A 26598-nucleotide genomic window follows, 5' to 3' on the forward strand; every position below is an offset into this window, starting at 1 on the left:
TTAGAACTCAAGACAGATTGTAGGCTCATTTGACTTTGCTTTAGACCAGTAGTTCTCTACCATTTAGGGAGCCATTGACCCTTTGAATATCTCATGAAAACTGGAATTACACAATTCTCAGAAAAATAAAAATGTATGGACATATATTCAATAAATTGCATGTATTTTCATGAGTTTCAAGGCCTTTCCCACCACATGCATTTTGATGCAAGGTTAAAAAGCCTCTTTCAGTCTACCAGATGCTCCTGGAATGTGCAGCTTATCATGTCCTCTGGTGAGCAGAGTTGAAGGTTATCAAGGCAACCCCTTGCAGATACCCTTCACTGCCCCAAGCTCCTTGTTTTCCATATTCTGGAGAAGAATTCTAGCTTCATGAGATATTTGGATTACTTTGGTTTCCAATTTAACACATGACACGGTTAGTGGTAATTAGTAGTTTAGTTGCTAAGTTGTGTCCGACTCTTGAGACCCCATGGACAGAGCAGCACGCCAGGCTCCTCTGTCTGTGGGATTCGCCAGGCAAGAATACTGGAGTGGGCTGCCATTTCCTCCTCTGGTGACATGGTTGTGCTTCTTTCTAAAGAGATATCAGGCATCATGAGTCAGACTCTCCTTGATCCTGGTCATTTCCTAACTTATGTTGCCTCCTCATAATGCTAAGTCTGTAAGGGAACTTTGTTGTTTATCTCTGGCAAACATTAACTGATCGCTCTGATACTGTGAAGAGGGTTTGGGTTGTAGGATGGAAGCCACCATGTCTTAGCTACTCCTTTCTATTCCCTGCAACCCACTGGAGAGACCTCCGTACTCGCTACTGTCCATTCCAGTCCTGGACCTGGCTGAGGTACCCATTACCTATCGCCTCTTCTCTGGTTACTGCTCCTTCACTCTTCAGACTCTTTCTTATACCTTGAGTTATATTAGCCCTTTGGGATTTTCTGAATGTTTGTCCCTTGTGTGTACCTCTACCATTATGCTTCTTACCTGATATTAAAATTACATGTTAACATGTCCCAGTCTCCCTCTAAACTGAAAGTCCCTTAAGGTCAGAAACTCTACATTTTTTTTATTTTACCCATAGTGACTGGGACTTTACCTGGCACATATAGATGCTCAGTTAGTATGTACTGAGCTGAATTGTACAGTGTTTAGATAATAGCTCAGGGTAATAACTTAAGGAGAGATTTTAAAATACCTTAAAACTCTAAGAGTCTTTCCATGACCAACCCATCTATGTCAGTTTATTCAGAAACCAGCACATAATATTGGGGGACATGAGTTCAAGCTGTCTCATTTCCATGGGATGTGTGTGTGTGTGTATGTCTGTCGTGTGATGTATGCAGACCTTTCTTCATTACTGCAATTATTTGAAAACAATCCCAAAATGACTCTTTCAATTCTCTACAGTAATGTCTCCATGTCTATGCCCTTCAATACTTTTTCGTATTTGTTTATCTCTCTGATACCTCTTGACGTCTCTATCATCTCTGACTCTTTCTCATTTGGTTCATATATCGTAAGGCAGGCTGGACAGCAGCCACTATGAGTAGCAACTGTACAACTAACTCAGGACCAAGGACAGCAGCATGCATGTCTCTAAAGTGGGAGAAGGGGCTTTAATGTGCTAAAGTTTATTCAACAATATGACCTTTGGGTATGGCCTTTCTCATCTATCAGGCTGCACTTGCAATTTTGCAAACCTGTTTTTTATTTTGGCCCTCAGGTTTTCCATGTCTGTGGTAGACCTGTGTCCAGTCTGTGCCCAATAAGTCCCTCTGGCATTGCTTCTACCGATGGGCCATTTCATGTTTGGATGCCTGCTTGAATGTCTTCTATAATGACAGAGGCCTAAGCTGACTTTTCTTCAAGTCAACAGTTTCATTTTTAACTAAAGTCGTAATATGCTGATTAAAGTAAAATTAATTAAAATGTTATTGATATGCACACTGGGGAAGAAGGAAAGACGCTGAGAGTGAGGGTTCCATGGAGTAAACCTTTTATATGTCTAAACCTCCACAGTACACACCCTCTGCCTCTGAGTACCTGTATCAGTTCAGTTCAGTCACTCAGTTGTGTCCGACTCTTTGCAACCCCATGAATCACAGCACGCCAGGCCTCCCTGTCCACTACCAACTCCTGAAGTTCATTCAGACTCACGTCCGTCGAGTCAGTGATGCCATCCAGCCATCTCATCCTCTGTCATCCCCTTCTCCTCCTGCCCCCAATCCCTCCCAGCATCAAAGTCTTTTCCAATGACTCAACTCTTCCCATGAGGTGGGCAAAGTACTGGAGTTTCAGATTTAGCATCATTCCTTCCAAAGAAATCCCAGGACTGATCTCCTTCAGAATGGACTGGTTGGATCTCCTTGCAGTCCAAGGGACTCTCAAGAGTCTTCTCCAACACCACAGTTCAAACGCATCAATTCTTCGGTGCTCAGCCTTCTTCACGGTCCAACTCACATCCATACATGACTACTGGAAAAACCATAGCCTTGACTAGACAGACCTTAGTCGGCAAAGTAATGTCTCTGCTTTTGAATATGCTATCTAGGTTGGTCATAACTTTCCTTCCAAGGAATAAGCATCTTTTAATTTCATGGCTGCAATCACCATCTGCAGTGATTTTGGAGCCCCCCAAAATAAAGTCTGACACTGTTTCCACTGTTTCCCCATCTATTTCCCATGAAGTGATGGGACCGGATGCCATGATCTTCGTTTTCTGAATGTTGAGCTTTAAGCCAACTTTTTCACTCTCCTCTTTCACTTTCATCAAGAGGCTTTTGAGTTCCTCTTCGCTTTCTGCCATAAAGGGGGTGTCATCTGCATATCTGAGGTTATTGATATTTCTCCTGGCAATCTTGATTCCAGCTTGTGCTTCTTCCAGTCCAGCGTTTCTCATGATGTACTCTGCATATAAGTTAAATAAGCAGGGTGACAATATACAGCCTTGACATACTCCTTTTCCTATTTGGAACCAGTCTGTTGTTCAATGTCCAGTTCTAACTGTTGCTTCCTGATCTGCATACAGATTTCTCAAGAGGCAGGTGAGGTGGTCTGATATTCCCATCTCTCTCAGAATTTTCCACAGTTTATTGTGATCCACACAGTCAAAGGCTTTAGCATAGTCAATAAAGCAGAAAGAGATGTTTTTCTGGAACTCTCTTGCTTTTTCCATGATCCAGCGGATGTTGGCAATTTGATCTCTGGTTCCTCTGCCTTTTCTAAAACCAGCTTGAACATCAGGAAGTTCACGGTTCACGTATTGCTGAAGCCTGGCTTGGAGAATTTTGAGCATTACTTTACTAGCATGTGAGATGAGTGCAATTGTGCAGTAGTTTGAGCATTCTTTGGTATTGCCTTTCTTTGGGACTGGAACGTAAACTGCCCTTTTCCAGTCCTGTGGCCACTGCTGAGTTTTCCAAATTTGCAGGCATATTGAGCGCAGCACTTTCACAGCATCATCTTTCAGGATTTGAAATAGCTCCACTGGAATTCCATCACCTCCACTAGCTTTGTTCGTAGTGATGCTTTCTAAGGCCCACTTGACTTCACATTCTGGGATGTCTGGCTCTAGATGAGTGATCACACCATCATGATTATCCAGGTCATGAAGCTCTTTTTTGTACAGTTCTTCTGTGTATTCTTGCCGCCTCTTCTTAATATCTTCTGCTTCTGTTAGGTCTCTCTCTAAACACAGTATAAAAGCAAATATGCTGCTAATGTTCAACAGCTTATTTATATTCATCTCTGGCTAATGTTCTGTGTTACTTTGAGGACCCATCCAAGAGTAATGCTCAGTGTAACAAAAAGACAATAAATCTCCCACCATCACCACCATCTGTAAGGTATGAGCACTTTAAATAACCTGATCAGTTAGAAAAGACTCTGTTAAAAAAAAGTGATGAGCAATATAATTTCTTTTGAAATGGCCATTTTCTTGTATCCAGAGTACATTAAATGATGGCAGCTTTTCTGGAAAGGGAGGGAGGGTGAGTGAACCTGTGTATTGCAGCTGAGGTCTCAACTCAAGCTAATATTAAAGCTTGTGAAGAATAAACAGAAATGGTTTACTCATTAGCTGGGCTCAGAGAGGTGTTACCCGTATGGTTAAAGTGCTAATTATTAGTGATCTTTAAAGGAGCTAATTTAGTAATGGTAAGTGTTACACATTTCTGCTCCTCAGAAGTAGCCTATTAGCCAGGCCTTTATATCTAATATTGACTTTAGGAAGTTGACAGTCAAATAGGCCGCAGTTAGAGTTTCTGTGAAGCATGAGAGGGAGAAAGATGGAGATGGGGTAGAAGCAGATGCAAAGTGGGGCCCGGAGAGGCAGAGGCACAGCTGCTACTAAGCACCCTTTGTGTAGAAGGCACTGTGGATGAAAAAGATTCAGTTCCTGGGCAAACTCATTAAGCCCCAGCTGTGTGCCACGCACTGGAGATGTGGAGAAAAGCACCCAGTTCCTTCCCTCAAGAGCTTAAGAGTCTAGACAAAGACCTCAACTCAGGGGAGGAGATCTCATTGCAGTGGGGTGACTGCCATGTGATGTAGACAGAAGGGAAGCCGGGCCAGCCTGGGGTCAGGAAGGACTTAGGGAAGGTACTGTGGGGAAGAGGCACACTTCACGATGAAGAAGGGCAGAAAGTGGTCATTGTGAGGAGTGACACTCAAATGCATGCCAGAGTTCAGAGAAGGTAGACTCTGCATCCCCTTGTGCAAAGACGGGTCAGTCTGGCCGTCCTTGCCAGTTTCTGGCATAACGCCTCATCAGTTTGCTTGGAAAAGCTTAATTTTAGTAATTACTCAGAGAGGGGCCCTTTTGTTTTCTGCACCGCCACCACGCCCCTTCCTTTCTGCATTGAGATCAGGTGAGCTGAGGCTTGTGAATATCCTTCTCTCCGAAGCTCTATAGCCTGGTTCTGTGGGGGTGAGAGCCTGCCACACTATCACTGCTCTGTGGCTGCTGCTCGTGGGGTGGGAGCATGCCACTGGCTGGTCTGACATTGGCAAGTGTCAGTGGTGAAGGACACTGCCGGGGGTCAGCCTGGCTGGAGCAGTGGGTCCCCCGACTGGGGAGAGGCAATGCATCCTCACACTGTGCTGTGTGTCTGTTGCTGGCGCAAAGCTGTTCCGTCTCTTTCTCAGCCAGATTTGTTCCTTCCGTTCAGCTCTGCACACACTTCCTGCCTCAGTGGCAGGTTTTTTAAGGAGAGTGCCAAGGAACATATTTATAGTCCCTGAAAGAGTTTCCCACAGGCAGTTGCCTCAATAGCTCATTAGTGTCTGTAAAGATGAGACAAGACCATCACTTCCATCTGTATGTGTGTGTTTCCAGCTCTTTATCTCTCTTACCCTTTCCCTTCTCATCCTTGTCTTGAATTAATATAGGAAAAGAGGAAGGAAAGAAAGGACAATGAGGGGAATAAAGATCACCACCTCTTTGCACCAGTGGGTTCCCTCTCATCCCAGCTGCACTGACAGCATCTTCTGCCAAGAGCTTTCCCCCAACTAGTCCCCACACAGGAGGAGCCATGTCCTTAAGTCTCTTCCCTTTATGAATCGTTCCATGTTGCATCTTCATGGGGTCTTCCCCAAACTCCCAGCCTGGCAGGCTCCCAGGAGGCACCTGGCAAGCAAACATTTCTCCTGCCTATCTTGGAAGCTAGGGAGAAGATAACAAAGATGCCGAGTTCCAGCGCCCCCCACACCCCATCCCACCAGCCACCTCAGCAGGGGCTGTGTGTCCCATCCTACCCTGTCTCTCTGAAGACAGAACAGGAGGTAACATGGAGGTTGGAGTCAGTGCCTGCTGGATCCAACTCTATTCTGGAACTATGGCCTTCCTTTGGGACCAGCCAGATTCTACCAGCTCTGGTCCTTACCGCGGCACAATCCAGCTCTCGGAGCTTCTGTAGGCATTTGAAGCCACATCTTTGCTGGAGGCCTTCTCAGGAGCCCAGTCTGTTGAGAATGATCAGGTTCAGAGCGAGATCACACAGCCCACCCTTTACCACCGTGCCTTTCTGACCCTGCTGTTCTGCTCAGCCAGCAACCTCTTCATCTGTAGCACATGGTTTGCTGGCCCCTTTCTCTCCGTCTTGGCTTGTACTGCTTCCCATCAGAGCATTATTCTTTGGCTCCTCCCTTATTCAAAATCTGGTTCAAAGATCACCTCCTGGGGGAACCACCCTGACAACTCACCGCTCTTACTCTGTCTGCTTATGACCTGTGTGTGCTCAGTTTCAGTTCAGTGTTTCTTTAGCCTCTTTCGCATGACAGGCGCTGTGCTGGGTGCTAGGGTAGAACACCAAGTAAATATGGTCCCCACCCTTGGGGAATGGGGGGCAGTTAATGGGGGATCAGAATGAAAACACAGAAATGCCTTTTAGGAGTGACAGAGTGCAAGGTATAGTCAGGGACAGCTCAACTGGACGGGGGTGGTCAAACAAACTGCCCAGAAGGAGTGATTCATTAGAGAAAGATTTAAGAGGTAGAATCAACAGTATCAAGTGACTGAATCAATCTTTGCAATGGAGGGGAGTCTAGGATACGCCTCCAAGTTTCTGTTTGGGTAACTCAGTGGGTGATGGCAGCAGTAATCAGGCTAAAGAGGTTGTGGGCCAGCCATGTTGGAGGCAAGATGGGAGGATCTTTATCAGGATCTCAGAATCTAAGTTATCTTTTTGTACTGTGTCTGGTAGCTTTCTGGTGTCAGAGGAAATAGGCATTAGGTATTAGGCAGAAAACTCTCAGAGGGCAAAAATTGGGTCTCCTCTCCTAAGGAGCAAATTGCCTGGGTTGAGCCCTGTGTTCTCCATAGGTGTGAGGCTCCCTAGAGTGACAGCACCTCTCCTTCCTCTGTTTCTCATCCAGTGCTGCCCAGTGTTCAGGGCTTTGTACCCGCGGGTGGGAGTGCAGGTGTGGTAAACAGGCATAAGCCGCCTGGATGCTCTGTCCTCCAGGGCTGTCTCAGAGATGGCATCTTGGCCTGTAAATATGATCAGTGACAGTGTTTGTGGTACTGAGAACAGTTCCAGAAGGCAGAGGGTTCTGAGGCCTGGTGTAGAGGAAGATTTGTTGTGAAATTAAAGCATTTGGTCCATGAGAAAGTGGTTTAAACTACCAAAATGCTGAGCAGTTTGAACAAGTGTTATTCATAAAAGTTCCTACCGTCAAAAAATATGACATGGTCCAGTCTCAGTGCCCTGGAGGAGGATAGCCTTCCTGGATAGCCTTTTTATTCCAGAGCTGGATTTGAGTTTTGGGTCACAAAGTAATGGCTGAATGTCTGGAATTCTGTGTAGGGGGTTGGTCATGAGCAGAAGCCCTAGATCAGATTTTAGAGGTTCTGTTTAGACTGGGATAAAGGATGCTTTTGTCTATCTCTGCTTCTGAGGCAACTCTGGAATAGAAAGACAAACTTCAGAGTATAGCACTTTCCTAAACATAATGTGTATTCCTCATCTGAACTTCTTGTTAAAATACAGGCTCTGATTCTGTAGGTCTGGGGTAGGGCCTGGGATTCTGCATTTCTAGCAAGATTCTAGCTGGTAGGTGATGCTTGTAACTTTAAGTAGCAAGCAGTTAGGACTCATCCTTAAGAAGGCTTTCCTTTGGACTCCTTTGCATTCTGTACATACGTTATCCTGTCTCTGATAACAGCTCACTGTCTTATCTGCATGCCTACTTACCTCTGCCTGGAAACCTCCTGGAGAGCAGGATCCATTTCTTACTTGTCAAAGTATTCCCAAAGCTTAACATAAGGCTCGCACACAATAGGGTTCAAGAAATAATTGATAAAAGAATGACTCTGGGAATAGGAAATTGTTCAAATAGTGCCCAAACTAAGGTTTGGCCTAATGAGCTGTTGGAACTCTCAGCTCTAAGCCAGATCTTTTTTGTGTGGTGGATCAGTCAATCTTTCAGTGCCACCATGATCAAGCCTTCCGTCCTGGACTCATAGGGTTGGAGTGGAAAGGAAACGGAGACCTGAGCGCTGGGCAACTTGGTGTCTCAGTAGCTAAACAGGGTTCGGGTCCATTTGATGCAACATTAGAATACTTAACACAGTAACTTCTAAGTGCAAATTAAGGGGGAGTGACTGCAAACCAAAAGGAAATAAAGAGCAGCTTTCACCTCCAAATGTTCAACATTGGCTAATTTGTTTCTTGTTGAAATCAGGATTGCTTCCTAAAGGAGGCTAGCCTAGATGATGCCCCAGCTCCCCTGAGAGACTCCCTGCTATCCCAGAGCTACAGAATCACAGACAGAGCCTGTGACAGACGGCCAGTCCTGCTCCTGCCTCAGGGAGCCACACAGAGGCTGGGAGCCAGATGAGGGTGATTGGCATCTTCTTGCATGGGAACAGCGACTAGGAAAATGTGAAGAGGAGCAGGCAGCAGCAATGTGAGCATAGCCCATTTGGAGTGAGGAGTAGGCAAGAGTGGGGCTTGGAGAAGACCCATGCTGGAGATCCTGGGGCGATGGCAGTGGTAACTTTTACTTCCCTAATAGATGCAGAGCGCTTGAACGTTGCTAATTAACAGAACAGCAGGCTTGTAATTCTGACAGCAGCAGGACATGAATGGGGTGGGACTAGCACTGAGCGCCAGCGAAGTGTGTCTTTGTCCATAAGATAAAACACAGCATTCATGTTGGGTCAGGTCCATGAGGGAGCCCCCTGGTTCTTTCTTTTCCTGCAGTAACTGCAAGAGCACAGGGGCTTTTATTTCTTCCCAGTCTTTCTTTAGAGGTAGCAAGGGGCCTGGGGTTTATAGTCTATTAGTGCCATCAAATATACCTTTATATCAGAGAGAGAATTTGCCATTCAGGCCTGCCTCCTTCAAAGTGTGTGCCCCCGGAAGTTCTCCTGTCACTAGTCTCTCATTCTGGTAACTTGGCTGTCTGCAAAATGGTGTGATGTGCCATGAGGATTCCAATCTCTAAATTGATTCCTGGGGAAGAATGGACTGGAAGGCCAAGGAAGAGTTGTTCTATCTTCCTGAAGTGCACTGAATCATGTCAGGAAATTGGTTCATTCAAAGCATACTGATTTGATAATCTAAGGATCTCAAAGGCCAATAAATATGAGGAAAAGGTTTAAAAAGTCTCGGAATACTACAGCTGAGTGGTATCATCTACTCAGATCACCAGCATTTGGTGTGACAGATGAGGCCACTGACCTTGTGAAAGTCACTTTAGGAAAGGTTAACATTTCATTTATATATTTATTTTGTCATCAAATATTTATTGAACATTTACTATGAGTCTGTGCAGACATGTACCTAATGGTGAACACATGTTGCTATTTCATTGGTTCTGTTTGAGTTAGTGTTCAGTGAAGTTCTCCTTTCTTACAGATTATGTATGACAACTGGTTTCACAGGGGCCATGGGGTTATTGATACACAGGATCTTTAGCCGGTGCAAATAGGTTTTCTATGCAAGGTCACCAACTTCTGAGCTGCTAGACTAATTAGTTTAGCTCTACTTGGCTTTACATAATGCATACATTGTTGAAAAGTTATTTGTAATTCAATTTCTGGCAAATAAGAAACTAATTCAAACCACTAAGGCAACTTTTATTTAAAGAGACCCTGGATCACATCCTTTTATAATGTGAAAAATCTTGTTGCTGTTGGAAATGATTATCCTTTAGTTAGGGATTTTGTAAACCTGGACCCTTTAAGTTTTCTTATGGTTGGACACACAACCTAGGAGATAGCTCAGCTGTGGTCTGAACGGGATGGGGGAGCTCTGGCCTGGGAAGAGAAAGGACCCCCATCTCCTGCCAGGAATCATAGACCAGCCCAACCCAAGATAGTGACATGTACTTGGAGCAATAACTGCAAGCTGCCTGGACAAGCCGCTCCTCTTCTCTCAGGCCTTGGAGTCTGGAGTGGAGAAGGAGGAGGTGGGGCTTGATGAGTGGGGTCTGTAGAATGGAATTCCAAGCTCTCTCTCTCCGTCTCTCGACAGGTGGGAGGTGGCAGGATGGGTAACCTTTTGCTTCTGTTATAGCATTTTCTTCCTTACGTGTCTGGGAACTGTATGGAAATTAGAGCCATCTTGTATACTTTACTGGGCTTCCCTTGTGGCTCAGCTGGTAAAGAATCTGCCTGCAATGCGGGAGACCTGGGTTTGATCCCTGGGTTGAGAAGATCCCTTGGAGAAGGAAAAGGCTACAGCGACTTTCACTTTAACATGGAGAGGGACACTTTAACAGGAGAGGAACAACAGTGGAAAAAAACAGGACAAGAGTTTAGGAGACAAGAGGGTTATGTGGATTGTTATTATACAGTAATATTTCATTAGCTTGCGTCTTGCTGGTTTTGAACTTGTAAATAATCTGGAAGGACACATTTTATATGAAAATAAAACTTTTGATGCAGATATATCATTCTATGCACATAACTCATATGCTAAAGATGATCTCTGTCTAGCTGGTAAAGTCTGATAGGACTCTTCCTTGCCCAGGAAACTGAAGCTTATTCTTATTGCATCATGGTGAAAAATTATCTATGTATCTATTTTTAATTTTTTACAATAATTTATGTTGATCCTTGGAGAAGGCAATGGCAACCCACTCCAGTGTTCTTGCCTGGAAAATCCCATGGATGGAGAAGCCTGGTAGGCTGCAGTCCATGGGGTTGTGAAGAGTCAGACATGACTGAGCAACTTCACTTTCACTTTTCACTTTCATGCATTGGAGAAGGAAATGGCAACCCACTCCAGTGTTCTTGCCTGGAGAATCCCAGGGACAGGGGAGCCTGGTGGGCTGCCGTCTATGGGGTCGCACAGAGTCGGACACGACTGAAGTGACTTAGCAGCAGCAGCAGCACGTTGATCCTAATTCCTTTCTACTGGTGAGGTTTAATAGCTTTCCTTTGTTGGAAGATAAAGTCAGAGCATAAAGATCAGTAGAAACAAAGATAGAAAGTACAAAAAGTTCTATAGTTAGAACTTTCTTTTTATGGTGTTATTTTTTTTCCTCTATTGCCCACAGCCTTCTCAAAGTGAGCCTTGCAGCTGGTTACTTCAGCATCAGCTGCTCTGGGTCAGCTTGTAAAGAGAAGCAACTGATGAGCAAAAAGCGTCACTGTCTACATTTAGTGAAAAATGAAAATGAAGAAATAGATGGAAGGGTCAGAGATCCTTTGTAAATTTGTCTTGGGCCAGCATATGACCTCTTACCATGGACACTGGCATTCTGGGCCTGCTTCTCCTCTTTGGTTGAGTGTGCAACTGTCTTATTTCCCTTCTCTAGGCAGTGATCTTAGTCCTGGGGTGTTGCCAAAATTCCCAACAATTTTGGAAGCTTGAAATAGTGATGAGGAATTGAGACGCCTTGAGCAAGACCATCCTGCTCAGCACGTTTCTCCCCTTTGTAGATTATCAGGTTGGGAGCACAAGGGGGAAAGCCAAGTGGAGAAAGGCACTTGAAGGAGTTTCCGTGGTCTCCAGCTCTGCCCCACGGAGCCCACACAGGGCTGCCTTTCTTCTGGGGTCCCTCTGTGCCATGTTCCTGGAGGTGGTACACAGCAGAAATTTCATTTACAGCTTGCAGGGCTCTGCGTGTGGGCTGGCTCTCCCTGAGAGTCCTCTGGGGTACTCAGGATAAGTGACAAGGGGCGGTGAGATGGCCTGGAGTTTGTATGTGTGCACGTGTAAGCTGAGTCCTCCCTTCCCACACATCTCACACCAGCCTGGGTTGTCCTTCGCTTCCTGAGGCTGCTGTTTCTCCAGGCACACTGCTATTTTCTATTCTGTGTGAGCCCCAGGCCTCTGCCTCCAGCCTCCTAACAGGAGCTCAGCTGGACCCCAAAAATGACTTTCCACCTGAGAAATGAGATTTAGGCAGAGAGTGAGTTGCTGAAGAAGGGAGTGCATTTGCTTCCCATGGAATTGACATCGCTCATCGGTCGTTCACTGTGGACTGGTGGCAGTGACACTGACGGGAAGGGAGGAGAGGTGGAAAATGGTGCTGCACTCGGCTTTGCTTCTCACTCGGGAATTTTCACTTTTTCCCTCTGTAAAATGAAGACTAACAGTTGCTATGCCACATAGAGGAAAAAGCAAAAGGAATTATTTAGGACATTGTGGTCCATCTTGATGTTAACTTGACCTGTATTCACTGAGTGTCTAGTGTGTAACATTCACTAGGTACCAGCCACTGTGCTAGCATTGAAAGTATAAAAACGATTTCCAAAAAGCCCCCATCTTCAAGTTCACAGCAATGGGGCTGTAGTTTTGCTTCCAGGACATGGTACTTTGTGTATATTTTGGGGGGGTGACTTGCACTGTCCTCTTCTTGAAAAGGACCCAGAGGGGCATACTCTTGGTCACCCCTGTGGACTGGCATCATGTCAAAGTGTCCTTTCTGTTGTGGAGCCTCTCCTGCTCTTGGGCAAGGCTGTGGGCCCCAGAGAGGGCATTATTTTCTGGCCCATGAGGGGATTGAAAAGCTAAGGGGGAACCAAGGGATTCAGTCTTTTGACCCCTTTCACTCTGATTCCTTCTGTTTTGTTCTCTGACAGGCTCTTTTCGGAATGATGGTTTGAAAGCTTCTGATGTCCTTCCCATCCTAAAGGAAAAAGTGGCCTTCGTGTCTGGTGAGTGTCTATGCAAGTTTCCTCTGTTACAGATCTAGAGAAGTTTGTGTGTGTGTGTGTGTGTGTGTGTGTGTGTGTGTGTGTGTGTGTGTGTTGGGAATGTGTGCAGGCACGCACTTCTTTGTGTGCAAATGAGAGAGAGATGGGGGTGGAGGTGATGTTCAAAGCAGCTGCTCCTCTCTCCAGAGGCAGGCAGAAAGGGAAAGGAGCACTCTGGTCCCCACTGGGTGTTCTGGAGGACATTCACAACCAAAGGTGGGTCCATCATGCACCCACGCACATCCACCTCACCTTGCCCTACCCTTCCAAATACTCAAGTGAGTATTTGTATGTATTTTTTGTTTTTCTCTATAGCATATCTTGTGCACCCAGTCCTTTTAATGTCTAATTCAGGGATCAACAAACTATAGCCTGTGTTTTGCTGCAGGCCAGGCACTTGTTTTTGCATATAAAGTTTTATTGGAACATAGCCCATGTGCATTCATTTAGTAGTGTATTAGCTTCCTCTTGCCACAAACTTGGTGGCTTACAACCATAGACATGTATTCGCTCACAGTTTTAGAGGCCAAAAGTCCAAGTCAGTTTCCTGCACTGAAATCAAGATGTGAGCAGGGCTGTGCTCCCTCCAGAGGTTCTGGGGGAGAATCTGACTCTTGCCTCTTTTAGCTTCTGGGGGCTGCCAGCATCCCTTGGCCTGTGGCCATGTCGCTCCCATCTCTGCCTCCCTGGTGGTATTGCCTTCTGCCCTTCTGTTTGTGTCAGACCCTTCTGCCTCACAGTAAGGATACCTGTGACTTCACTTGGGGGCCCACTCAGACCTCCCAGGATAATCTTCCCATCTCTAGAGCCCTAATGATCACTATCTATGGAAACTCTTTTTCCAAATAAGGTAACATTTACAGGTTCTGAGACTAGGGCTTGATATGCCTGGGGATCATCATTCAGTCTACCACCAGTGTTGCCAATGGCTGCTTTGTTGCTGTAATAGCAGAGCTGAGTAGTTCTACCAGAGACCAGATGACCACAGGCCATCTGTCTGACCCTTTAAGAAAAAGTCTGGTAACTGCTGATGTAATTGAAACTGAACTATGAGGTGTACCAGCAGCACTATGGGTGCCAGTTCTAGGCCATCAATATAGGCCTCCTGGCTCAGAGTCTCTAGCAGGGGCTGGGGGAATGGCAGTGTGAGTAGCCAGGCATCACATTAAAAAAAAAAAATACACCCAGGTACTTAAGCTTCATAGACTGAACTTTTGTTTCCGGATGATTCTGGCCATATACAAGGAGTGAAAATGGGATCACAGGGAAAGGGCCAGCGCAGTTCTTCAGTGCAGGGGTTCACTCCTTAGGCACTGCTGGGCACGCGGATGGGTGACAGCCAAAACGGAGAGAAGGGAGAAAGAGGGGGGGTTGAGGAAGGAGAAACCAAGCAGCAGGAGTCTCCCACCCGACCAGAGGGGAGACTGATAACTCCGAGTGTAGGGATGGGACGTGGAGGCAGAGTATGTGATGGGAGTAGTCAAGCCTTTGTAAGTACCAAGTGCATTCTGTATTACTACCAGTAGTAGTAGCAGTAGTAGTGGTCACCTGGTGGCTTAGACGGTGAAGAATCCGCCTGCAATGTGGGAGACCTGGGTTCGATCCCTAGGTTAGGAAGATCCCCTGGAGAAGGGCATGCCAACCCACTCCAGTATTCTTGCCTGGGGACTCCCCATGGGCAGAGGGACCTGGCAGGCTACTGCAGGTTACAGTCTATGGGGTCGCACAGTCAGACACAACTGAGCAACTAAGCACAGCGTGTAGTGGTAATAATAACAGCGTGTGTTGCTACTGTTTTTGCTGTGAGAGAGAGTGGCTGGGAAGCTGCCCTTCTCCATTAGCATTAGGCACTGGTATACCTTATTAGGTAATGAGCCCCTGTCACTGAAGAAGCTGAAGCTCAGGCTGGATCCTTGACTCGATCAGGTGGCAGCTAGTTCAGTATAGGTGGAGACAGAAGACAGCCTCTGAAGCCTTCATAGACTTGGATCTGAGTGCTCACTGAGCATTTTGGGAAGACCTTGTGTAGAAGTCTTGGGACTGCTGGGCAGCACCAGGGCTCTGACCTCTACTGCTGTCCATCATCTGGGCTCCCAGGACATGGCCCACAGTCTCCAGGGAGCCAGAGCATTTCTCTGCCTCTTCTTTAATGCCTTGAAGCTGGTTAACCAGGTGTCCTACCTCTCCCCAGGTGTCCTGCAAATTCTTCCGTTCTCTTATACCTGATGCTTCCTCTGTCTGCAGTGCCTTCCCCGTAACTTTGAGCTGTTCCTCTGCTTCCCACTTTGCCTCCTCCTGGAGGCCATCCTGGCTTTAATGCATACTCTTTGAGCACCATCCTGTTGCACAGCAGTTCAGGGCATATGAATGCAGACATGTTACAGTCTGGCATTGGGACCCTAGCTTGATTGATTGTGGCTTACTTTTTCCCATGTGAATTCCATTAGAGCCCTGGAGCAGGGTCTAGCCAGCCCTAGAAAAGAGCTTTCCAAGTGTCAGGAGGTGCCCTCATGGTGTACAGAGCAGCAATGTGCCAGAAAGATGGTCAGTCAAACGAGAGGCAGGTAGCTGCTTCCCAGAGTGGGGCCAAGGGGGCCAGTGGGCAACTCATGCCCATGTGTCCACGTGGGCCACCCTTTCCCCCGGCAACCACAAGCCTGTTCTCTATGTGGGGGTAAGTCTTATTCATTTGCAAATGGTGCCAGGAACTTTGGGGCTTAGGGAGTGTTGTCCTTCTGTGCCTGGTAAGGACACTGAGGGTGCCAGGGAGATGACTGGCTGCAGCTAAAAAAAAAACCCCAAGCAAAAAACAAACCAAAAAAGGCGCTTGTATCCTAAGCTTTTAGAAGACCAAACACAAAAATAAAAATAAAGAAACCCAGAATTAAGTAATGCAGTGTAGCGGATCCATGTCTCTCTGAGAAGAATCCCTGCAGGAAGTGCTGAGCAGAGAAACCAAGTGCCGGTTAAGCCGCCTCCCCTGCTGGTGCCCTGGTGTGGCCAAGGCGAGGGGAAGCTGTGCTGCCATGGGAACGTGCATGTGGAATAACCCAGGGCCCACCAGTGTGTGGGCGATTGCACGTGTGTGCAGCCGAACCTGTGGGGCCCACCAGTGTGTGGGCGAGTGCACGTGTGTGCAGCCAACCTGTGGGGCCCACCAGTGTGTGGGCGAGTGCACGTGTGTGCAGCCGAACCTTTGGGGCCCACCAGTGTGTGGGTGAGTGCACGTGTGTGCAGCTGAACCTGTGGGGCCCACCAGTGTGTGGGCGAGTGCACGTGTGTGTGACCGAACCTGTGGGGCCCACCAGTGTGTGGGCGAGTGCATGTGTGTGCAGCCGAACCTGCGGCTGCGCTCAGGCAGCCTGTATCGTCTCGGCCCTGCCCCATCCTGCTTTGTGTCCTCAGCCATGGGCTCTTCCCGGCCCTGCCCCATCCTGCTTTGTGTCCTCAGCCATGGGCTCTCCCTCTGCCCTCTCTCCAGCTTCCTTCATGTGCTTCTGCCTCCCTCTTTCAGCACCCGTTGTCCCTTCTCTCCAGCCTCCCTGTGCAGACCCTTTTCACCCTGCTCTCGGTGCATGCTCACACCCTCATCTGGCTCCTGCCGATGTCCCTCTTTGCCACCTTATCAGCCATCAACATCATGCCCATTGTTCTCAGGGGAGCTCCACACTGCTGTGGCACCACCACTCATACTCTGGACCCATGTCTCAAAGCACGTTCCATAGAACAACTGGTACAGGAGATGATCCTCAAAAAAGAAAAAAGGGCTTACTCTCAAGTAAACTTGGGTGATGCTGCCTATTGTAGCCACCTTCTTGGAGACTGTCCATTCAAAGCACGAGAGCATTTCCCAAAATACGAATAACACATTCTCTTAAAAACACCCTGTGAATCCATCAGCATCTTGCAGAACTACAGTTGTATGGGCCATACTTTTGATATGATTCCCTAGAGGTGTTTTTCTTGTCCTCCTCCAAAATTACCATAATCTACTTGTCCCCACTGGAGCCTGGTTCCCCCTGAAAAATATGAGTGCCATCTTCCTCCACCTCAATCAGCAAAGCCTTAACTTCCCTTGCCTTTGAACTTGCCTCCTACCTAGCCCTGTCCTTCCCTGCTTTTGCAGAAGGAGACCAGTGCCTTTTCTAGCACATCAAACCACTCCCTCCCTATTTATCCTCTATATTCCCATCCTCTATTCCCAGCACCAAAGCCTCAGTTAACTGGCAAACAGCAGGTGTTGGATAAGTAAGGGGATGGCGCTGCTGAAGATCCTGCCACCATCTCTATCATCTTTTAAAAACTTTGCTCTTTTTGTCTCCACTGTCTGGGGCCCACTCCACAATGCACCTTGACTTCAGCAAAGGGTTCTCATTCTTTATCTCTACTTAGTGCCCTCTGGAACCTCAGCACTCATGTTAATTATCAGTCAAATCCTACAGCTTCATGGCTCCTCAATCTCCTTGGCACTGAAGTCTTCCACGTCCTTACTGTAGCCATGCACATTCAAGACCTTGACCTTGATATGTCTGTCTGTAGCCTTAGCTTCTTACCCATGACCGCTTCTGGTGTTCCCCTATCAGTTGGGGAAGTATGGATATCAGGTAAATAAAACATATGCTGTTCCCTCTCCTTTGAGAACTCACAAAGAAGCAGGCCGTTTTCCTTCCTCCCCAATTCCTCCCCACTTAATCTATGCATGAGCTCTGTTCTGCCTTTACTCAGGCTAGCATGGACGCCATGGCCAGACCTTTAACAGAGCTCTCATTAAAGCCAGATACCCTGCACCTACCCTTAAACCTACATCGTACCCAGTCCTGCTGTCCATTCTCCAGGAACGCTCTCCAAAGATGGTCCATCCTCCTTTTCCCAGTTCCTCAAGCCTATTTTGACCTTCAACACTATTTTACCTAGAGAAAGTGTCTCCTAGGCAGGCTGAACTTTTTGTCTTTCTAACTTATGTCTGTTGTTTCCCTCCTCTTTGAGTCTACCACAGACAAAAGGGCAGGGCCCCCTCTTGTTCCTGTCCTGAAGCCTTGAGCCACCCCTTGTCCCCATTCCTTCCAGCACAGATTCTCTTCCTTTATGCCTGTTCCTCCTTTTCTTCCTACAATCTTGCAAGTTCATCTTCCTTCTGAAAAATACCTGGCTTTGTCCTGCTGCCCCCTCTGGACTCCATATCCATTCATTTTTCCTGGAGGGAAGGGATTCCACTCCCCCACCCTCCCCACCCCACGTCCCCCCACCACTCACCACCATCTGGAACCTTCTTGGAGCCAAGATTATGAAACTCTTGACTCCCAGGGAAGAACTGGCTTCTGCTCAGGAGGGACAATGCTCACATCCTTCCAAGCTTCCTAGGTAGTCTTTGCCATCACACCAACCTTGGCCCCCCATATTCCCTTAGCTCTACTCTTAAACCATCCACAGAGGAAGGACCGTGAGAAAGGCAATAGCTGCAGTTAAAACCACCCAAGAGTGAAAATCTTTCAAGTGAGGTCAACACTGCAGGCAAAGGTTGATAGTGAAGGAGAGCCTCCTAGCTTTGAGGAAACTTTCCTCTTGATCCCTTTACTTCCTTTTCCCCCTGTGAAGGCAGTTGGGAGATGGAGATCATTTCCAAGGTAGATGAAATGAGATTGGTCATCCATATTCAGAGCCCAGAGCCTGTGGTTTTTAAGGTTTGGAGTTGGGGGTCAGGATCCAACTCTGTGGTATGTGTACACAAATATGGCTGGGTGGGGGCTGCAGGGAGTGGATGGTGGTGGTGAAATATTTTTTTCTTCAGGGCCAAATCTCTCAGTGGCCATGATCTTGTTTGGCCTTTTTCTCCTTGCAGCCTTCTGATTTCTTCCAGAGGAGTATCCTGCAATAAGTTGGACTTTGTTTGTGGAGACTCCCTCTGTCTGGTGATTTCTGGGCCCCACAATCAGAGGGAAACAATATTCATGAACTCATACTTGAGTGGGGTCCTGGGAGGCTTGGAAAGTGCCCTTCTTCAAGGTGCTGACCTTTAAGCTTGTTTTCCAGTGTTGGTGGTGGCCTCGCCAGCCCTTCCTCCCTCTTGCACTAGACCCCTTTGTAGACCTGCTCTGGGGGTGTCAGGTGGCAGCCTGAGATCACGACAGAGTCTTCTTTGTGAAATAGCCAGTGCCTGTAAGGACACAGTTACTGCACCTTAGCTTTGTCCTCATTTAACCTTCTTGAGAAACTTGGTCCTGCTTCCTAATCATAGCATCTACTAATGAATAAATTTTTAATCGCAGAATAAATCATGAGTAGAAAATTTGGAAAATAGAGGAAAGAAAAAGCAACCATGTAAAACCCCAGCATCCTGATAGCAAACAATGATCATCATCGCAGTTACTCCTCCCCACTTTTTTTTAAACCAGATGTTTAGAAGACATTTGTTATCATAGTGTGTACATATGCATTTGCAGTGATTAAGACCTTGAGCATCCTATTTCCAATGAAGATTCATGGGCTCCTCCAGCAGGAGTGACAGGTGGCACTTAGGCAGGCAGGCAGGCAGGGGTGGATCCTTGGCTGTGTAGACCACACTTAGGTCTCTTCTCTGAATCTAAAAACCTCCTAGCAGTGATGTCCCAGCTGGATGCTTTAAGGGCTTCTCACCATGGTATTCAGTTAACCCTGAGCACTCTGCTCATAGAGGTCTGCAAAGAGAAGTAAACTGGAGGTTGAATTTCCAAAGACCATGGCACTTTCACTGGCTGTTTTCTCAGTAAGAGCAATTATCACCTCCTTCATTATCATCTCATATTTGTAGCGCGTACTTCTCAAAGTGCTTCGCCACGTGCCATCTTATCAAGTCTTGCAGCAGCCCTGTAATGTAGTTGCCATTATTTTCATCCGCATTTTGCCGATGAGGCAACAGAGATGTCAAAAGACTTGCCCAAGGTTATGAATCTAAACTCCATGCCCTTGCGCAAGGCAGTGACCCGGTTTCTCTGGGCACCATCTTTCTGCCTGTTTTATCTAGCACTCAGAAGAATTCTTTTTCCTCTGTGGTAGTTTCTAGCTGGTTTTTCTTAAACACCCTTCTCTTCTTCTTTGCAGGGGGCCGTGATAAGCGAGGTGGACCCATCCTGACCTTCCCTGCTCGCAGCAATCATGACAGAATAAGACAGGAAGACCTGCGGAAACTGGTGACCTATCTGGCCAGCGTGCCAAGGTGAGGTGAATGTTCTGCAGGGGAGAGAGGGGGAAGCTGGCCTGATGCAGCTAAGCTGGAGTGAGCCTCCATCCCTGCCAGAGGCCTGGCTGTTTTTGCCCTTGGAATGGATTCTAATTATTTCTGTTACATTAGTACCTATTGTTCACCTCATTCCCATCCTTCCCATTGTTACTGCTGGGATTCATATGAACAAAGTGTAAGCTGGATGCTGGAACCATGGGCAGAGGTGAAGGTTCCAGGCTTAGAGGACCAGGACAGGCCCTGGAACAGGTGACAGTGTGGCCTCAGGGGGAAGGGATGGGAAGCTATTCTTTGCCTTGGGGAAATGGAAATTCTGGCCGATTCCACTCTGGCATGTGTAATGGATTTTTTCTAAAACCTCTGGCTTTTGAATATGTTTGTAGCTTTTAGAGTTTAGGGCAAATAGCTCCACTTATATTGTTCAAGAGGCAGCCTTCAGCTCAATCTAGGTCATGCATTTTCAATGGGGGCAATATTGCCTCCAAGGGGGATGCGAATTGGTTCTTGTGTATGGCACACACGCACAAAAACTTTCATGTATTAAGCACAGCTAAATATATAGTGCATGAACATATATACAATATATTCATGGTATTAAAATCTCATTGGTGATTAAGGAAAAATTATAAAAAGCCTCTTTTGCGGCAGGATGATGATTTTAAAAAATGATTGAGAAACACTGGTTTCTGAGTGTTTCTAGGTGGTGCTGCGCTCAGAGGGTGGCAAGGGAGACATGCTAGGGACACGGAATTTGTCTTTTAAGAAGGTGGAGGAGAGGCCTTGGCATGGTTAGAGAAACACGGAATGGGAGAGCCAGAAGACCCCTGAGCAGTAATCCAGGCAAACGCATGTCGTGTTTTACTTGGAAGCAACATCTCTGTGGGATTGGAGTTGCTTACGGGGTGGTGGTGGTCAGTAGCAGAGCTTGGTTCAGAGCCCCCCTGACTCCTACCCTAGTGCTCTCCCCATCCTTGTTCACGGTCAGTGAGAACTCTGTTCTCTGATTTAGTGGGGTTGGAGTCTGTCAAGTGTTTGCTGTGGCAAATAAGAAGTGGTGCCTGGGGCTTTTAGAACTTTCATCTTGTCTCTCTGCATTTTACAGAGGAATCAGTAAATTGTACAGAGGAGCTCTCCCTTTGCGGGGAGACCTTGGATAATTGTTGAACGTGCTGATTAAGTTCTTGAAACAGATGTCAGTTGAGGCAGTCACTGCATTTGAAATAGCTATGGGAGAGACACATGTACAAGGATTGGCGGATGGTGGTGGGCAGGTGGGTAAAGGGGATTTAAGGGCAGTCATCAAATGCTTGGAAAGATGTTGAACAGAATGAAGAGCTCTGAGCAGAAGGCTGTGAACAAATAGATGTCAAATGGTGGCTTTTTTTTTTTTCTTTATGATATCCACAGAGAACCAGAAAAAAGGTAAGAAGTCTTAAGCTCCAATGAAATGGACTTAGCTATATCCAAAGAAGAGCTTCTAAACTATGAGTACAAGAGAGTTGGATAAAGAATAGAACAGAAGGGTTCCGCCACCCCACCTCACCCGCCCGGAGGTCTTTATTCAGAAGAAATATTCCCATCTGTCTTGGAGGCAAGGAGATGGTTTAAATAACCCATGATTGATGTAGGTAATTTAGCAATTTAGCCATTGAGGGGCTAAGCAGTTTTAAAGGCATCTTTGCCAAGTATACTACTAACAGGCATAAAACCAGGCATTTCCTAAAGCAATTTACAGGAAGAGTTTTCAGGGGGACCAATGACAGACTCTTGGTTCTTTCAGAGTCAGAAGAAATTTGGGATCCTGAAGGGTATGTTTTTCTTTCTGATAGGTTTATCACATCCCTGAAGCTAATGCACACTCTTCTTTAGAATAGTAAGTGAAAAAATTGGAAGAACATTTTATTAATTCTGACTGTTAAGCAAAGCTGGGACAAAAAGGATTGGAGGCAATTAAAAAGGAAAAGATTTCTACTAGGTAAAGGGGAACAAAACTCAAGAAGAGCTGGGAGGAAGGTCATGAATAAGTATAAACAATAGGTTGTCATTGAAAGAGCATAGTAGACTCAGGCTGTTTGCTTCCCTGAGGGTAGTCCCAAGCATTGCATCCTAGGCTCCTTAGAACAGAAAAGGTTCACAGGTTCTGGCAGGTGGGAGGCAAAAATGCTGTTGCTACTTTCAGTGGGAAAAATTGTTCAGGGATGCCTGCTGCCTCCCTCCCAAGGGGCTTATGTTCACCAGGAGTGTGCGTACCTGGCAGGCTGAAGAGCTTACCAACTAGTCATCCCCACCCATCGCTTCCTAGTTCTGTTGGCCACAAGTTCACACGTGATGACTGTTGGAAACAAAACCTTGAACAGGGTTATTCCAGTGACAGTGAGGTCTGGGGAGGAAACTGAAGCACTTAGCACATCAGATCGTGTTTGCCATTCTTCTGCTTAGCCCTGGCTTTGGAAAGAAAGGAATCTGCAGAAATGAACAGCTAGATTTAGGCAGGTGACCCTGACTAGAAGAAATAGACTATTCTGGGTCATGGCCAAGGAGGCTATAAAGCTAGGCTTCTGTCAGGTGGAATGTGCTCTTCAGACTGGGCTAATCACCTGTGGGTGACACTCACTTATTCAAGCATTTATCATTTGTTTATTTTACAAATATTTAGAGCCTCTATAAGCCAGGCTGATTTAGGACTCATGGTGAGCAGGAACAGACATTTTGAGAAAGTTAGGAAAAACCTAAGTATTTCCCTACTGAGTGCCAAACCAGCAATCATAAAGGACAGACAGCACAGTATATAACTGTGCTGGTAGCGTAGGGATGAAGCAAGAGAAGACAAGCGAACAGGACCAGTAAGTGATGAAAGAGGATCCCAGAATCTAAGGAACCAATCAGCTTGATGGCCATTTTGGGCACTGTTATATTACAAAATAGGTGATTAAACAGAGGGTTGTGATAATTTATGAGTTATTACAGTGTGCCCTTTATAAATATGAAGGGTGTGGTTTTCTTTCTGGTAGGTTTATCATATCCATGCAGCTGCTGCATACTCTAAATAGAAAGTGAACAATTAAAAGAACTTATTTCTGACCTGTTAAGCAAAGGTGGGACAGAACAGATTGTAAACAATTTAAAAGGAAAAGGTTTCTGCTAGCTAAAGGGAGGAGAAGGCGATGGCACTCCACTCCAGTACTCTTGCCTGGAAAATCCCATGGACAGAGGAGCCTGGTAGGCTGCGGTCCGTGGGATCGCTGAGGGTCGGACACGACTCAGCGACTTCACTTTCACTTTTCACTTTCATGCAATGGAGAAGGAAATGGCAACCCACTCCAGTGTTCTTGCCTAGAGAAACCCAGGGACGGGGGAGCCTGGTGGGCTCCTATCTATGGGGTCACACAGAGTCGGACACCACGGAAGTGACTTAGCAGCAGCAGCCAAAGGGAACAAAAACCCAAGAGAGTCTGGGAAGAAGGATGGTTGTATGAAATGAATGGGAAGAAAAAGTCCCACTATAATGTGTGAAGGCCAGGTTCTGTCTGGGCCACTGCATTCAGTCTGCTACACTGAACCTTGCCAGCTCCTTTTTAGGAGCTATGTGGACCAGTTAGAATATTGTCAGGAGAGCAGCATACTAAGGGATCCACAAACTGTGTTTCTGCAGTTGGAGGATGTTTTCTGGTGAGGGTGAAAATGGAAGAAAAGTGATTCCTGACTTCAGGTTTCAGGAGAGCTGTGCTGCCCCTAAGAGGCGGGAACAGGCATGGTCTCTTTTGCATCAGTGGGTAGAAGTTAGAGAGATCCTGACTCTGATGTGGAGAAACAATCTGCCCAGGTGGGAGCTGTCCAGCACTACTGCTGCTGCCTCTGGAGAAAGCGAGCTTCCTGTCCAAGACTTCTACAGTGGGTTGGAGGCCGGATTAGATCATTTCTAAGAAACTTTCCTGCCCTGAATTCTGTGTTTCTATGATATTGGGGGAAAACACATTATAGAAATCTATAACCTCAAAACAGTATTACTACTCCACAAACATACTCTCTTTCTCAAATCCCCTATATTATTTAAGGCCTGGAATTTCACTTCAGATCTTGTGTGTATCTTAAATTCTAAGAGAACTCTTTTCCAGTCCCCTTGCATTCTGGATGGGGCTAAACATGATTCTAGAGTGTGACTGTGACAGCAGCAGTTACTCTTGTGGAATCCGTCTCAGCCTGAGATGAGTCCTTTCCAACTTCCCTTTTTTGCTCCTGATGAGTTTGAATATCTATCTCCTGGGGCTTCTCCAAGATTTCTGTTATCTTATTTTGAGGAGTGATGAAATTAGGGTATGAAGAAAAGCCTTAAAAGTCTCCTAATTCAACTTTCTGATAACTTCATTCACTTAATTCAACAAATATTTATTGAGTGCCTACCATAAGCCACGGCACAGTTAGGGATCTTGGTAAACTTGTGTTATCTTTTCTGTCATCCATCCTATACTTATCTAACTTTTTTGTCCTTCTGCCCTGATATCTGCTTGTAATCTTACATGAAAGGAGTGGAAAAGAAATACTCAGAAACAAGCAGTGGATGCGTGTCCCTAGAAACTGAGAGACAAAATGTAGGCTGAGAGTAAGCCGTTGCCTGAGCATGACTTATAGTATGGATAGTCTACCCACTGTGATTATTGGGAGTTGACCATATGCTTGGAGTAGAATCTCTAAGTATCTAGTAAAGAAATCCCAGGTTATTTTTATTGCACTGTATTCTTCCTCTTCTTCATTGTTATCCTGCTTTGTCATGATCAGTTTTCTGCGGCTCCTCTGGGCACTGATTGTTAGCACCTTGATGTATCTCCAATTAATAGCAATGCTGCTGAGATGCTGAGTGTTCTAGCAGGGAATACAGGTATCATACTGGTGAGGAAAAATGACAAGAAATAATGATGGGATATTCTGTAATGTCAGTCAAACCAACGTGCCAATATTCTGCTTATTGCTTGATAATTTGTTCTTGTTCTACAATTTCAGCAACAGATAAATTGGGCTTATAGCCAGCACTGTCTTTGTGCAGTGTCACCAGAAAATAGAAATAAATAGAGAGAGCCAGAAAGTTAAAAGATGAAGAGGTGAAAGCTGCAAGGATTTCCTCCCACTGTATTCAGCATGAGAGAACCCAAGCTATGGAATCTGAATGTGTCATCACTGAATGTGTCTGTTGTAAGAGCCTGTTGAGATGTGTCGGTGGTATCTTGCCCTTTGCTCTGAAAGTGAAAGTGAAAATGAAAGTTGCTCAGTTGTGTCTGACTCTTTGCAACCCCATGGACTACACAGTCCATGGAATTCTCCAGGCCAGAATATGAGAGTGGGTAGCTGTTCCCTTCTCCAGGGGATCTTCCCAACCCTGGGATTAAACTCAGGTTTCCTGCATTCCAGGCAGATTCTTTACCAGATAAGCCCCCAGGCAAGCACACAAATACTAGAGTGGGTAGCCTATCCCTTTTCCAGCATATCTTTTCAACCCAGGAATCGAACCAGGGTGTCTAGCATTGCAGGCAGATTCTTTACCAGCTGAGCTACCAAGGAAGCCCCATCAGTTAAAGAAAACTGCAAAGAGTAGTGATGTAAAGTTCAGAAAATAGAGCCAATGAAGACATTTGCCTAAAGCTTATCCTTTTCCAGATCCCTTTTAAATTTCTTTTATTGCTTATGTATAAATCTTCATAATTCCTATTATACTTACCACATTCTATACAAGTTTCTTAACAATATCAGTTAAGTGTTTCTATTGTTAGGTGTACACAGTCCAAGCACTGAAGGGCAAATGGTGTTCTACTCTGCTGCTAAGGAACATAGCATCACAATAGTAATAGCCATTGCCTGTAATCACCTTCCTTGGAGCCATACAGACCTTCACAGCAAAGGGAAGAGAGACATCTTCAGATCAATGGAAGGCACTGGGGTTCCGATCCCAGCTCTACCACTTCTGAGTCAGGAAGCATATGACCACTCCACCCAGGTTATCTGAGCAGAGTTTAACAAAGACACACTTTACAATGCTGAAGGTGGGCAACAGGGAGAGCAGCAAGATTTGAATTTTCAAATTATCCCAGAGCTGGCAACATCAGGTAGGCAAGACATTATGACTTCTAGGCCTGAAGGGGCAAGGTGAGGAGAGGTGCATGGAATCCAGAGAGGTAGCTGAAGGAGAGGGCCACTTGACAGGAACTGTGGCCTTCAGTAGAAAGCTGCCAACAGCTCACAGTGATTCCATGATGGGGGATAAAGGAAGTCAATATTCTTGCTTCAGCCTTCCCATTCTCTGGCCTCCTGTCATTGTCAGTTACTGAATGTAACCAAAACCAAGTGACACGGGGCTCACTGAGGCATTCCATGTGGGTCAGCCTCCCAGGGCTTTGGGGTAGAGAGGAGAGGATGGAGGATGGACTCACAGGGGCAAAAGGAAGACATTTAACAGAAGCTGAGACCTTGGGCATATGACTCGATATTTCTGAGTCCAATATTCTGATTTTTAATTTGGGAAAAGAATGTCTATCTCACTCCTCTGTAGCACTTCGGCACTCAGAAGGTAATAGTCTATCTCCTAAAGGCACCTAATAATAGTAATGGTGGTGGTGGTTTAGTCACTAAGTCATGTCCAACTCTTGCAACCCCATGGACGGTAGCCCACCAGGCTTCCCGGTCTATGGGAATTCTCCCGGCAAGAATATTGGAGTGGGTTGCCATTTCCTTTTCCAGGGGATCT

The 26598-nt window shown here is 46.1% G+C and overlaps 1 protein-coding gene across 1 annotated transcript in view; it reads left to right on the top strand.

Annotated features, from left to right (window-relative positions):
- The window catches only part of KALRN (kalirin RhoGEF kinase), a 694022-nt gene that overhangs the window by 192386 nt on the left and 475038 nt on the right, over nt 1–26598 (top strand). The window contains exons 2-3 of the mRNA XM_052653860.1: nt 12536–12610; nt 19727–19841. Of these exons, the coding sequence (XP_052509820.1) occupies nt 12536–12610; nt 19727–19841 (190 nt within the window). The remainder of the gene's footprint in view (nt 1–12535; nt 12611–19726; nt 19842–26598) is intronic.

This window comes from Budorcas taxicolor, chromosome 1 (assembly GCF_023091745.1).
Source record: "Budorcas taxicolor isolate Tak-1 chromosome 1, Takin1.1, whole genome shotgun sequence".
NCBI lineage: Eukaryota > Metazoa > Chordata > Mammalia > Artiodactyla > Bovidae > Budorcas > Budorcas taxicolor.